The sequence below is a fragment of the Alligator mississippiensis genome, chromosome 9, assembly GCF_030867095.1.
Source record: "Alligator mississippiensis isolate rAllMis1 chromosome 9, rAllMis1, whole genome shotgun sequence".
Taxonomy (NCBI): domain Eukaryota; kingdom Metazoa; phylum Chordata; order Crocodylia; family Alligatoridae; genus Alligator; species Alligator mississippiensis.
The window spans coordinates 36,789,971-36,804,459 of record NC_081832.1 but is presented as its reverse complement, the minus strand read 5'-3'; the positions used below and the strand labels follow the sequence as shown (position 1 = coordinate 36,804,459).

The 14,489-nt window shown below is 50.0% G+C and overlaps 1 protein-coding gene across 9 annotated transcripts in view; it reads left to right on the top strand.

Moving 5' to 3' along the window:
- LOC102559106 (rho GTPase-activating protein 39) overlaps positions 1–12,828 on the top strand; it is a 166,808-nt gene extending 153,980 nt beyond the window's left edge. For 3 of the 9 annotated variants that reach the window (XM_014598382.3, XM_019485577.2, XM_019485576.2), the window contains 4 exons: positions 1,068–1,159; positions 1,933–2,102; positions 2,545–2,668; positions 12,248–12,828. In XM_014598382.3, the coding sequence (XP_014453868.3) occupies positions 1,068–1,159; positions 1,933–2,102; positions 2,545–2,668; positions 12,248–12,339 (478 nt within the window). In that variant the 3' untranslated portion in view covers positions 12,340–12,828. Of the gene's footprint in view, positions 1–1,067; positions 1,160–1,932; positions 2,103–2,544; positions 6,227–12,247 lie in introns of those variants that run through there. The other 6 variants (XM_019485581.2, XM_019485583.2, XR_002089741.2 and 3 more) reach the window with 5 other exon arrangements.
- Positions 12,829–14,489: the final 1,661 nt, after the last annotated feature.

Below are 14,489 nucleotides of genomic sequence, written 5' to 3'. Positions count from 1 at the left end.
AAAAATTCAACTCCCGTGTAAATGTGGCCTTGTACAGACATTCATTTTCTCCTGAGAGATTCACTGCTCTCTCTGGAGCAATCACGAGTATACAGATGTTCAGGCTTTCTCAGCCAGGATAAAAATGACCACTCCAGGAGAAAAATAACCTGGGGACAACCAGTGTTAAATCACTCTCATTAGAGGTTTTTCTGTGAGAGTGAATGAAATTAGATGTGTGAAGAGGTTAAAAGATAAATTATCTTTTTCTTATCTGAGGAAGAGTTTCAGATATGTGGTTGAACCACCATTTAAGATAACCAGTTGAAAGCCTGACCTGTCTGACAACATCTTTTATAGTTTCTGGTTTCCTGTGAGAGCTGCATTCCCTAGTGCTTCTTATCCCCAGATTTAACTTGTTGCTGAGAAGTACAATATCAAGAAAATAGTATCTCCAGCTAAGAGAGAGGTAGAGCTAATGGAGCTGAGACAGGCATTCCTACAGAGATCATCTGGCACTGCCTTTGATAATAAACAGCATATTCTTCAGGAGTAATGCTTTCTGTACTGGCCACTAACATGCTAACTCTTCTCTGCAAGACTCTGTAATAGGGTGTTTTATCCCCTTAAGAAGGGGCAGACATCCCTGCTAAGGGTATTCAGGGGTGGGCCTTTTGATAATGTTGGGAGATTAAAATCACTAGAGGCAGAGGCTGAGAGAGAAGGCTGAAGGGCCAGTTTGAAAAGAGGAAGCAAGCAGTGACTGCAGCTGTCTACTACAAGGGGAGGCTAGGATGCTGTGCTTGGAGCCAGAGCCAGCACTAGTGCATCCTCCTTGAGTGCCTGGGACCGGGCAGAAGGGCTCGTGTTGTGTGTATATTCTTTGACTAATTTATTATCTAGGGACTATTTTGCTTATGAGAACTGGCTGAGGACCTCATAAGATAGCACAACTGCTAGGAAACCTGCATGCAGACTCCCACTAGTAACACTTAGCCATTGTGACTGGGGCCTGCTGTAAGGTAGGTTGGTCTATAGTGTGTTTAGATTCTTAAGTGTTATTGCTATCTTTCTGGTTTTGTTTTCAGAGTACCTGGTGACATTGATGAAGTCAATGCATTGAAACTGCAAGTGGATCAATGGAGCATTCCCAGCAATTGTAGTGACCCCAGTATACCAGGTATGAGGACTCCATATCCATGTGTGTATGGGCCAGATCAGATTAAAATGTAGAGAAGGGTAGTGTGGATAGTATAAGAGAAATGCAGTTGTGTAGGAATGAATAAACAACACTGTTCTCAGGTTAGTTTACCAGAGCTCTCCTTGTAAACAGCATTTTATACTGTATTCAGAGACCACCTGCAGTAATGCTTCTAAAAGCCAAATCCAATTTCTGGTTCCAGCCATCCCATCTTGGAGTTAATCAGTTTCGATAGGGTGAGAAGATAGGAGCACTGAGCTGTTGGAGATGAATCAGTTGGTGGTACAGTTTCCTCTGAAGAACAGAACACCACCATTCAAATAAAACACAAAATTAAAATGTACGTGTGGTCAACAGTATTGTCTATTCCAAACATTCAAAAACCGTAAATCAGACCCCAAGAATCATGTGATTGACTTAAACACAATAAATGTCAGATTCTCTTCCTCTTTTTTCTGCCTTCTGAGCCTTATGGGTCTGACTCAGGTCACAATTTACAAGCTCTTTACTGCAAGCAGGAGGCCCCAAAACTTCTTTTTATTTGAAAGCTGAGATTGTCGTGCAGCCTTCTGACTCCAGAAGCTGAGGCTTCAGGAAGAACATCTAATATTGCAAGAGTTAAAGCAGGAGAGCTGACAACAGTGGGGCAGTAATGATCCCATTTTACTCTTAAAAAGTGCCCTGAGCAAATTTTCCTTTTGAGGAAATCCACACTATCATAGCGTTTCTCATGCCTTTCCCTTTTTCCCTAGCCTCCCTGCTGAAGCTGTGGTATCGGGAGCTGGAGGAACCCCTGATACCACAGCGGTTCTACGAAGAGTGCATTGGCAGCTATGAGAACCCTGATGCTGCTGTGACAGTGGTACAGTTTTTGCCAGATCTCAACAAATTCGTCCTGTATTACCTCATACACTTCCTGCAGGTAAGCAGGCTTAGTGACCCTGCCCCATGTACAGGGATTGAAGCCCAGAGGTATGAAGAAAGCCCTTCTGGTTATAGCTGAGTCACTCAGACATTTGTGTACTAGAGCCTTTGGTCTGCATTCTGGGCTGACAAGCTCCTGACTTAGTCTTTTTTCCCCTTATTGGAGTTGCAGGCTGTGTTAATTTTCAGTTTGCCTTAAGAGTGAACAGGGCTGTAGATCCACCATGTTAAGTCCTCTGACCACTGCTGTGGTACCCATCCAAGAACAGACAGTCTTCCCTTTCTGAGCATGGAGATACTGGGGATACAATATCAGAAGGGTATAGTCTCTGCACCTCCCCCCAGCTTTTACAGGGTCCAGGGGGTGAGGTGTAGGCCCAAGCCTTAATAGCCTCACACTTTTGCCATTGTTCTGGCTGACTGTCCTTCTTCTACCACAGATTTTTGCTCAGCCATATAATGTGGGCAAAACGAAGATGGATGTCAATAATTTGGCCATGGTGATGGCCCCCAACTGCCTGCGCTGCCAGTCTGACGACCCCCGGGTCATCTTTGAAAACACCCGTAAGGAGATGTCCTTCCTGCGCATGCTGATTGTGCACTTGGACACTAGTTTCATTGAAGGGATGGTGTGAGCGACTGGCTCTCCTGGGACTATGTTCCATGCCATCAGAGACAGCAGGGGGGTAAGGGAGCGCCACTTGGGAGATTCTGCACATTATCCAAGCCTTTATTCATAGATTGTAGTCGGAAGGGACCCCGAAGGATCATCGTGTCTGACCCCCTGCCCCAGGCAGAAAAAGGACCGTGGTCAGATGACCCTAGCCAGGTGCCTATCTAGCCTCCTCTTGAAGACCTCCAAGTTAGGTGATAGTATCACCTCTCTTGGCAGCCTGTTCCAGATTCTTGCCACTCTTACTGTGAAAAATGTCTTCCTAATGTCTAACCTGAATCTGCTCTCCACTAGTTTGTACCCATTATTCCTAGCTACTGCTAGGGTAAATAGCACATCTCCAACTCTCTGTTATCCTCCCCTGATAAACTTATAGGCTGCTACAAGGTCTCCCCTCAGACATCTCTTATGAAGGCTGAAGAGATCCAGATCTCTCAACCTCCCCTCATAGGGTTTTGTACAGAGGCCACTAATCATACGAGTGGCCCTCCTCTGGACCCTCTCCAGATTCTCCACATCCCTCTTCAAGTGCGACACTCAGAACTGGACACAGTACTTCAGCTGAGGCCTGACTAGTTCCCTTCACTTAGATTTCCATCATCGTTGTTGCTGTTGTTGCAGTACTTGCTTCAGAGTAATCCTTCTGCCGGGGTGTCATGGGGCTGGCATCAGCATCAACACAGGAGATGATTTTGTGGGGATAAGGACCAGAGAGTCTTGAGGCAAGGAAAAGCTCAGGGCTCTTCCAGTGGTGCATCACAAGCACTGAGAGCAAGCTTGGTGTCTGTGCCAGCCTTACTCAGCTGCCCTTATATGGATTCACTGACTGACTAATGGGGTTTCCAGTCCTCAGTGGAATAAGAGAAAAGCTGGTTTGGGGTGCCAGGATACCTCAGCCACTACAGGGATACCTGGCCTATGGCATAGGCATGCCCCATCCTGCCCAGCATATGGAAGCACTCCACCATTCTGATCATCTGGAACCTGGTTTACAGTTGACATGCAGTGAAATGATACAGAGGAACTTCCCGATGAGAGAAGCCCTCTGTGGAGAGCACTGGACAGGGTGGGCAGTGGCATCCCATTATCATCCCCCTGCAGTGCTTGGAAGCCAGGGAATTGTATGTTCTGGTAGTATGTGCTGCTGCAGTGGCCCAGGTGGGAATGAATTGGCCATGCTTCCTGTATTAGGGTGACTCTCCCTTTGCAGCTGGGCATTAGCCCCATGCAGTCAGCATCAGGGTTATAAGACCATGTGGAGGTTGCAGACAGGCAGCTGATTCAGAGTGTAGGACTGATGCATGCACTGATTCTGAGTAGCAACAGAACAGCTTGGGGGTCTTGACTGGCCACAAGATGGACGTGAGCCACCAATGGGATGTCGTGGCTATCAAAGCAAATCAAACTCTGGAATGCATCCACCGCTGCATCTCAAACAAAACCAGAGCCATCATCCTCCCGCCTTACTCAGCCTTAGTGATATTGCAGCTGGAGTACTGCATCCAGTATTGGGCCCCCCACCTCAGGAGGGGCATGGATAAGCTTGAGAGTCGAAAGGAGAGCCACCCGTATGATCAAAGGCCAAGAGAGAAGCCTTACAAGGAGGGGCTGAGGGACATGGGACTCCTTAGCCTGGAGAAGAGAAGGCTCAGGGGTGACTTGGTGGCAGCCTATATAAGAGGGGTTGCATCAGGATCTGGGAGAACAGTTGTTCACCAGGCTCCCCCAAGGGTTAACAAGGTCTAACAGCCACAAACTCCTGGAAGGCCAATTTAGACTGGACGGAAGGGAAAACTTATTTACTGTCCAAATGCCCAGAGTCTCCCCAGAGGTGGTGCAAGCACCTACTCTGGACTCTTTCAAAAAGTATTTGGATGTTTATCTTGCTGGGATCATTTGTCCCCACCAGACTTCCTGCCCATGGCAGGGGGCTGGCCTCGATGATCCCGTGAAGTTCCTTCCATCCCTAATGTCTGTAAAATCTATGAAGTCTATGTCTGAAGACAAATGGTGTGTGACAGGCTGGGGGTTGGCTTTCTCGTGTCCATTCATTTCTCCTGCATCTTCTGCCATATAAACAGATGACACTCCTACATCATTCTATCTCTTTTCTGACCAAGTTCCAAAGGTGGCTAGGAGAAGAAGGCATATCTTGCACTGACACTCCTGACCTTGGATCAGAGAGCTACAGAAGTGGCTGAGTGCCAGCTTTGGATTGCACCAAGCATTACTTCTTTGGCCTGGTAGACCCCAGGCTTGGTCTTGAGAGGAGATGAGAGGAGTGGACACTTGATTGGTAACAAGAGATGACTAGGTCAGCATTTGCTCTTGTGCTTGGAGGTGTGGGAGGGAAGCACTCCATTGAGAAGAGGGCATTCTTCCATGCCAAGCCAGGCTCAGCAGTGCTATTTTTGCCTACTTGTGAAATGCTGAGGTGGGAGCCAATCCCAGATTTCTCCCTACTTAGTTTCTAGCACAGGTGAGAGCAGCTTGTTCTAAAATCCTGTTTAAAAATAATTTTTAAAAAGGCAAGCAGCATGTGGCTTTCATGTTTCAGAGCCCTTCTGAGAGGAGGTAGGCTGGAGGTCTCCTGAATGCAGTGGCTGAGGTTATGCACCCATTTACACCAATGGGTGTAAATGCTCCAGGCTTTCCTTGGGCCAGTGAGAATATGGTGAACTGCAGCAAAGGGGGTGTGTCTATAAAGCTGCTCAGTGGGAACATGGGGTTTCCACCAATGAATCAGAGTATCCTAGGGAGCAGGATTCCATTCAGATGGGTTCCTTGACCAAACTTTGGTCTGTGCTGTGTAGAACTAGGGGTTTCCTTCCTTGTAACATGTCTTGGGGCAGGTACTAGATAGTGCTGCTCATGTTGGAATTGATTGTCAGTCACTCAGAGAGCAGCAGGGGTCTGCTTCCTATCATCACCCCACTGTAGTGCTCAAAACCAGTCACTTCCTTTGGCCTTCCCAAGGTGGGGTAGAATTTTTCTCTGGAATTGAAGCAGGTTTGGAGCTTATGATGAGTACAGGGTTTCTGGCTGTGCAGCTGTTTGTTGATATTGGAATTCTTAAACAGCCCCAAGGTGTAACCTGCTGCCCCCAAATCTAATGGAAAGGCCTTTTACTGTCTGTCCCAGGAGCCCCTTTGACTGGATTACACATGCTTACCCCTGGGTTGCAAACTGCAGCCAAATACAATGAGCAATTATTCAAATTCTTTCTTGCACTTAGGTGTAGCAGTTGGATAGATGGATCAATAGTTGATCAATAGATATTTGCTGCTGTTACAGAGGAATGCTTTTTGCTAGGACTCTAAAATAGGCTAAGAAATAACACTGGGTATTATTTTCTTTTTTGCCAACAAAATTCTCAATGTGAATCAGTAAAGCAGCCTCTCCTCTGTTGTTATAAGAATAAATAAAACCTCAGTTGTTAACCCTAAAAACTTTCTGCTTATTTTTTAAACTTGCTTACTTTGTCTGGAGCTGTCCATGCCAGTGAACATCAGTGGGGTAGTGAATAAACAATGATATATGCACTGAAGATATACAGAAACATATTTTTGCCCAAATGTATTTTAGGCAATTGTGGGATGCTTTGGATCCTTTTACCATCCTAGCTGCAGCAAGACGACTCGAAGCTATCTTTTGTTTTGGAGCTATACGCTCTGTTGAATCGTGTCAATAAATATGATGACGTTTTGTTTTCTGATTCTACCTACTAAATATTAGAGTAATTGCTAACAGCAACTCTATTTTAAGCTCATCCTTCCACAAATTTCACTATTTTTGAAAACCACCTTTAAAACTGAAATGATAGTTCAAGCACACCACTAAACTAACAGGCTAAAAAAAAAAAAAGCTTAAAACCCGTCAACCTTATGAGCTATTGGAGGATCTAGGAACTACATTTTATCAGTTGTATTTACATTGTTGCTCCTCTTCCAGTATCTCCAGGACCCTGTAGGTTGGCTTCCTGTTGGAAGAAAAATAATTGGGTATATAGTATGGATATATTTAAAACTTTTTTTTTTATTTACAAATACATACATGGGTCCTGGAATAGAGATGTTCAAACAACACACACAGTGATTTCTTCCTCTAGGAATCTTGACCCCATACCTAGTTCCAAGTAGCATCTTTGTCTTAAGAATAGTTTCCAAACAGAGAGCGAAGTGGAAATAAATTTTTCTTCTGCGCCCACAGCTCCCTCTGCTTGGAGCTTTGTGTCACAATATCACTACACAGCACATCTTCCCAAGACAGAACATGTGTTAGCATGCTAAGAAAAAGAACTTTGAAGCCTGCACATGTAATAACACTACCTTTTGACATGGCCAGAACATGTCCTGCCTCTAGGAGCTTCTAAGATTCCTCAAATCAAAAGAAAAGCATATAGACAATGGAAGCAGAGGCATGACAACACAGCTGGGTGCCCAGGGAAGCTGCGACACTTCTGGCTACCTCCTGTGTCACCAGCACAACTTCATGGCTACAGTAGCAGTGGGTTTTTTTTACTCCACACCAAGTCAGCACCTGGGGTGGCTGCCCTGGGCACCTCTCCCTAGTTATGCTGCTGAATGGAAGGATAGGCAGATTATCAAAAAAGCATACCAGGAAAGACAAAATCAGGGAGGCAAAAGTAAAAAATGAGCTTCACCTGGTAAAGAAAGCTAAAGACAAGAAGAGGTGCTATTAGAATGTTGTCCATGAAAGAAAGACAGAGCTGTGGGTCCACTGTTAAATAGCCAGGCTGTGTTCTTAACAGATGATGCAAAGAAAGCTGAGCTGCTCAGCAGCTACTTTGCCCCAGTCTTTGCACAAAAAAAGTTGCAACCAGACAGCTAATAAGAATTATTTGACAAGAAAGGAGACAAGCTGAGGGATGAGGTAACAAAAACAGTGGGAAAGCTCTGGGTCTAAGTGAATTGAAATCAGCAGGGCTTGATGAACTTCATGCCAGGATACCAAAGGAGCTGACAGAGAAGATCTTGGAGCCCATGTCAATAATATTTACAAAATCATGGAAGGTAAGGTGAGGTACCAGAGGACTGAAAAGGGGCCAATGCACTGCCCCTCTGAAAAAAGGCCAAAAGGAGGACCCAGGACATTATAGATCAGTTACTTTGACTTCAATACCTGGGAAGTTACTGGAGCATAGCTCTATTCATCTCCCAGTGATCCGTGTGCATGTATGTGTGTGTGCGTGTGTGCATGTGCAAGCATCTGGAGGAGGAAAGGCAGACAGCCAGCATGCTGAGGCTCCTGCTGGAAATAAAACCCAAAGGTCCCTGGTTAAAGGATCTTGCTCCTCCATTCAGGGTCATACCAACCACCACATTTGGGAACAGGAAAGAAATTTATCCCACAGTCAGATCAGAATGGACTGCAGAGATTTTGCCTTTCCCTGTAGCAGGGGGCATGACCTTTCCTCTTGAATCTCTGGAGCATATTTTAACAACCCTTGCAGAAGCAGGACACTGACAGTGTTCTCATTCCCCTGCTTTAAGTATGGCAGGTTAGGGTGTTCTTGGTGTTTGGAGCCAGCAGGGTTATTGTGTAGTTTTAGGAATAGTTTAGACAAGCACCTGTATGGGATGGTTTGGATAGGGATGGTCCTGCCTTGAACTGGAGTTGGATGAAATGAAATCTTGAGTTCTTTTCAAGTTCTTATAAAATTGGGATAATCATGCTGCCGATTTACCCCAGGGCCTGACTGTCTGACCAGTTATCCACATCCAAGACCACAGAAGCAGCTGAAGCTCCCAAAATGTTGATGCCTGAACTGCTTCTCTTTATACACCCTGGAATTGTCTCAGTTCCAGGACTGCTGTTTTTAGTGACCCAATAGATGAGTCTTTCTCATGGTTACACTCTGAGTTACAGGTTGTAGGCTGCTGATAACTGGCTTTTGCTGGCAACACTCCTACTTAACTGGCTCTCTCCCATTTCTTGCCTGGTTCCCTTTACAACAGACTATAGCAGATCTTGCTGTTAGATGCATATAAAATGAAGTAGGATGCTGGGAGTCCAAGAAAACCATATGGGGCTGAGCCCAACATCAAAGTTCTCTGTGTAAGATGGAAGGTCTCAGATCTGTTAAGTAGCTGTGCTGAAGCTAGGGCTTCACTACATGTGGCTGTTCTCACTGGACAAATGACTAGCTAGGTTCCTGCAAACAGACTCTCTGTTGTGGGCACAAGCCCTTCTCAAGATAGCAAGGGGACCCTTAGCCCAGGGGTAGGCAAAATACTGCCCACGAGCTGGATCTGGCCTGCAAAGGGGCTTTATCTGACCTGTGGTGGGTCCCCTGGTTCTGCCTAGCCCAGGCACTGTCTGACCATGGTATGTCCTGCTGCCCCCTGGGCATATAGTGGCGCTGGGGCAGCTCTGCAGATGGACTACCTTTCTAGGCAGATCAGGCAGTGGCAGCTTCTTCCATCTGCCACCACCACTGGCCCCAGCTCTGAGGTACTGGTGGGGACCCAAGCCACAACCCCAAACCGGCACGCTCCACACCTGCTCCAGACTCACTTGCTCATGTTAAGCAGCAACTCTCCCCCTCACTGCTGCCTGGCACTCCCTGTTACAGTTGCCCAGAGCCCACACCCAGGCTGCCCTGTGGCTCCATTGCCATCACTGCTGCCTTGGGGCTGCCCAGAAGGGCAGCGTTGACAGCGCAGAGCATACTCAGGACACCCTTGTATGGGCTCTGGGCAGCTGTAGTAGGGAGTGCTGGGCAGTGGCGAGAGGGAGGGGCTTCTTTTCCCATGCACTGAGCAACAATTTCTGCCCACCTGGCATTGCTGCTGCCACTGTTTAGCATGAGCAGGCAAGTCCAGAGCAGGCACGGGGCGCACTGGGTTGGGGCTGTGGAACAGGTTCCCGTTGATCCACTCCTGCCAGGGTGAGTCTGGAGTGGACGTGGGGTGGGCTGGGGCTGCACACTGCTGGCGAGAGCTCTGGGCTGTTGTGGGGCGGGGGTGCAGGCTGACCGGCTGGGGGGAACATGTGGGGGGTCCCATACACACCTCACCATACCCACAACCCCTCCCCGCCGCAAACCCAACAACCACACCCTCCCCCACACACAATCACACACACCACAAAACACTGCACCCATCCACACCCTCCCCCACATCCCCCACATACACACGTGCCTCTAGGGGGATCCCTGCGCACTGTATGCACACACACCCCAAGCACATCCCACCCCCCCCACAGACACACACGTATCCCCACAAACCTCCCATACCCACCTACGCACATCCACACATGCCCCAACCCCCCACATACACACATGCACAAACCCACACCCCTCCACACCCCCTGCAATATATGAGAGTTAATTGTTAGCTATTATGCAATCGCCTCTATATACATAACACAAACACACAAATCAGGACAAAAATGTTTTTTAAATAAAATTAAAATGTGTTATTGTGGATGTTTGATTTTTAGTATATCATTTTTTTTTCCAGTTCCAGGATGGCAAACCCCCTTCCCAAATAGAGTACTTCCAGGGGTGAGGGGAGGGACTTCTGGTGGCAAAGGTCAGGTCAGGGGTTAGGGGGTGGGACTTCTGGTCCCAAGATCGTGACCAGGGGGTGGAGCACCTGTCAAGGGGCAGGACTACCCTTGCAGCCTTCAACAGCCCATCAAAACTTGATAAGCATCTCTTTAGCTAAAATAATTGCCCACCCCTGCTCAAGACAGCAAGGGGACTCTTTGGCTCTGGCACATACAGTAGCATGGCCCCTTCCTGGTAGCAACTTATTTTGGTTCCTGTTTGCCTCCTGCCTGCACAAATTGCTCCTTCACCCAGTTTGCCTCCCTTTGTTCTCTTGTGACAGGTTAGGTGCCTGAGGGCTGTTCTGATGCCTCATATAGGCCCCCTCATCCCTGCTAGGCTCTCTCTCTGCACTTTCTCTCAAGGTCTCACCTTGCCTTCTTGCCTGCCATATCTTGTTGGAAACTTCATGAAAGGGAGGCCTGCTTCAGAGACTTGCAAGCCTAAGATGTTCTTTTATCCAGTGGTCAACTCTCTTGACCTTGCTTGCCTACAGGGTTTATTGCAGGGCTCTATCTGCCCCTACGCCACACCTCTTGCCTCACAGGTGCACTGTCACTCTCCCATTGGAGCTTCAGCCTTCTTGGCCTCCACCCCTTTTCTCTAGCTGGGCCTTCTAGCCCAAGTCCACTATACTGAACCTGGCTTCTAGGCACCAGCTGTAGTCTTGTCCTCTCGGGCACTAGGCCCCTGGCCCCAGTCTACCAGGTCCCCTAGTCCCTCAGACTCCCTAGTTCCCCACTCTGCCCCTCCTTGGGCTCTCAGACCCCCCTGGTCCCACATTCTGTCCTACTCTGGGCTCTGTGGCCTCACACTCTGTCCTGCTGTGCCTTGAGCCTGCCCTTGGCTGGGTTCAAGGTGATCACATACTCCTAAGGCACTAATGGGGCCTCCAACAACCATCCCTCACAGTCCCTGCCCAGACTACCAGTTTATACCACAACACAATGCAGAAAGCCCTCTGGCTACAACAGAAAACTATTCCCCATACTGGATCTCAACATAAACGTTCACTCTCAGTTTGAACCCCCAGGCTGTCTCCCATACTGGGCCTCATTTCCCTGTAGACTACAGGCATCTAGCTTGCTGGTCTCGGGGCCTCTCTCCTCAGCCAGGCAGTCCCTTTTAGCCTCCCTGCCCTAGAGCTCCTTCCCCTGTAGCTTGCAGGGCTAGACTGACTGCCTTCTTTCTGGCTCTGGCTTAGATTTCACTCAAGCCCTGCCCCTTTCTGATCATGTGCCTCCCCTGTCAGCTGACTTGTCTGGGCCAGGAGCTGCCACACCAGCTCTGGGTGCATAGTCCCACCCAGAAGGATACCTCAGGGATGGCACCATCCACTGTGATAAGCTCCAGCTCCTCCCTGGAGAGAGCCACTGCTTGGGGAGCTATGTGCTGTGCCCTTGCACCCTAAGGCACCAGTCAGAGCTGCACATCATCACTGCCTGTGGGGACAGATCTGGGCCACTAGGGATGCCTGCCATGCCCATCTGGTAAGCCCTGCACAGGGAAGGGGGCTGGGGGAAAGGGCAGCAACATGGCCACCTGGGCATGCACCAGCTCTCCTGCTCCCCCCTGGGCTGCACACCTGGAGCCAGAAGCCTCCGTCCCTGCCCCTGTTCCTTGCCAGGAGCAAGCCCTGACCCAGCTTGGGAAGGGAACGGGGAAGGCAGGTTGCCTGTGGCAAGGACTAAGCGGGCTGCCTGCCCCTGTGGAGGGAGCAGGGATGGCAGGCTCAGCCAGTGGCAGAGGCTACCCGGCTGACAGCATGGTCCCTGAGCACCTCTGTGTGCACAACCCCCATCTGAGGCTGGGCAGTACAAAGCCCCCTGGTATAGTGCATGTTATCTCTGAAATGTTGCAAACTCTCACAAACTGCTTCTTTCTCCTAACTCTGCAGGTCCAGAAGCTGCATGTGGGGGAGAGGCACTAGCTGGACACTCAGGGTTACTGCCACACTCAGCTGGGGCTCTCTATATGCACTGCCTCTGACAGTGGCGGATGCAAAACCAGACCCTGCTGCTGGACCGTTGGTCACTGTGGTGGAGGAGAAGCATGCGGACTTGCAGTTCTAGCACGCTGAGGACATCTCGCGCAAGCAGGACAGGGATTGGGAGGACCAGGCATTCCAGGAGAGGCTCCTGGCCCTCAAGGAGAGGCACATTGCCCTCCTCAAAAGGATGTTGGAGGCCTAGGAGTGGCAGGCCATCATGGTGGCCAGAGCAGTGGAGGCCACAGAGGAGGACTGATGGGTGCTGGACACCATCCTGGGCCTGGTGGTCACCTTTGTGCCACCCGTTGCCCAGCCTCTGTCCTTGGTCCCCAGGATCCACCCCGTAGACACCTCCACACCACTGTCCCCCACCCCAGGAGGGCACACAGAGCACAATGTACGTAGTGTTTGCACAAGGAAGAGGGTGATTTATTGGGGGTGGGGCTGGTGGTGGAGTCTGTGTTTGGGGAGGGAGGGTGGAATGGGGTCTGTGTATGTGGAGGGAAATAAAAACTTTTGCTGAAAACTATGCAGTGAGCATGGTACTGGGGGTGCATGCTGGGCCTGGGGTCTGTGGCTGGCCACCCAAGGGGCCTACAATGGGGGGTGCAGGAGGAGGTGGTCTGTCAGGGCCTCTCACACATGACATGGTGTGCTGGCCCCCACTGCTGGGTGTGCAGCTCACCCAGGGCCCTGGTGGGGCAGGGGCCATTGCTGTTGCTGCCACCACAGCTTGTGCTCCCACTTCCAGGCATCCTTTTCCTGCCATGCCTCCTGTGTCCACGCTTCATGGAACAGCTCCCCCCAGGCCTCACAGATGTTATGCAGCACACAGCCTGCAATGATAACCTGGGGGATGTTGGCCTTGGAGACCTTGAGGTGGGTGGTAGGGGTGCCCCAGTATCCCTTCAGGCAGCTGAAGGTGCAATCCACTAGTGTGTGGGTCTAGCCCAGGCATGTTGAAATGTGCCTGGTGGGGGTTGAGCTGGCCAGTGTAGGGCCACATGAGCCAGGACAGAAGCGGGTAGGTAGGGTCTCCAGTGAGGAGGGGTGGGACAGTCACCTTGCCTAGCTGGAGGTCCAGAACACCTGGCATGAAGTGCCTACTCTCCACCAGGGTTGGCAGGGCAGAATTCTGGAATACCTGGGCATCATGGGTGCTGCCAGCTCAGCCAGCACTGATGTTAGTGAAGGCACTCCGGTGGTCCACCATAGCCCTAAGCACAGCCAAATCGAAGCCCCACCACTGTACTACAGGTGGTCCCCCCCGGGGTGGGCAGGTGATGGGGATGTGGGCCCCATGTAGGGCCCCAATGTACTGTGGAAAGTCCAGGGTGCAGAACCCTGCCACCACTTCGAGGGGCTCATGCATCCAGAGCATGGCATGCCCCAGCACATTCTGGAGGGTGCTGCAGACCTCCAGAACAGCTTCCCCGGCAGTGGCCTTGCCCACCCTGAAGAAGTGGCTAACATAGTACAGACTGGCAGGTGTGCCAAGCTTGAGGAGGGTGATGGCAATCTGGGTCTCTGCAGGGAGGGTCAGCCGCATAGTGGTAGGCTGCCACTCTAAGTGCAGGCACAGCTGGTGAAGTAGTTCCTGGAATGTGGCCTGGGTCATCTGGAAGGAGCCCAGCCACTGCTTGTCATCCCAGGTACTCTGGACAATGTGGACAAGTTCTGGCTGGCTGGGTGGGCCTGCAGGCAGCAGGGCTGGAGCCCCAGAAGCTCATGAATGGCACCCATGATGGCATCCATGTGCACGTCATCAGCATCTGTAACAAGGAGACGTCATGGAACCGGACAGCCATACTTGCTGAGAGTGGTGGCAGGAAGGGAGATGACTCCCCGATGTGCACTGCATTGTGCACCAGGAGCCAGCTCTGATTGACCTCAGAAGGCCAAAACTTTTGGCCAACTCAGAAGGCCAAAAGAAATGCCGGGCAGTTCACTTCCCCCAAGGAGGGAAAGTGTGCAAGCAGGCTCAGGCTGCAATATGGTCCATATGGAGGCACAGAGCAGAGTCAGAGCAGAACTGGAGCAGAGCTGGAGCAAAACCAGGACAGAGCTGGGAGCCTCGGAAGCCCAGAAAGGGACCAAGGACTAGAGGAAGTCAGTAGGAGAGCTGATGCAGTGAGTCCAGGTGGCAAGT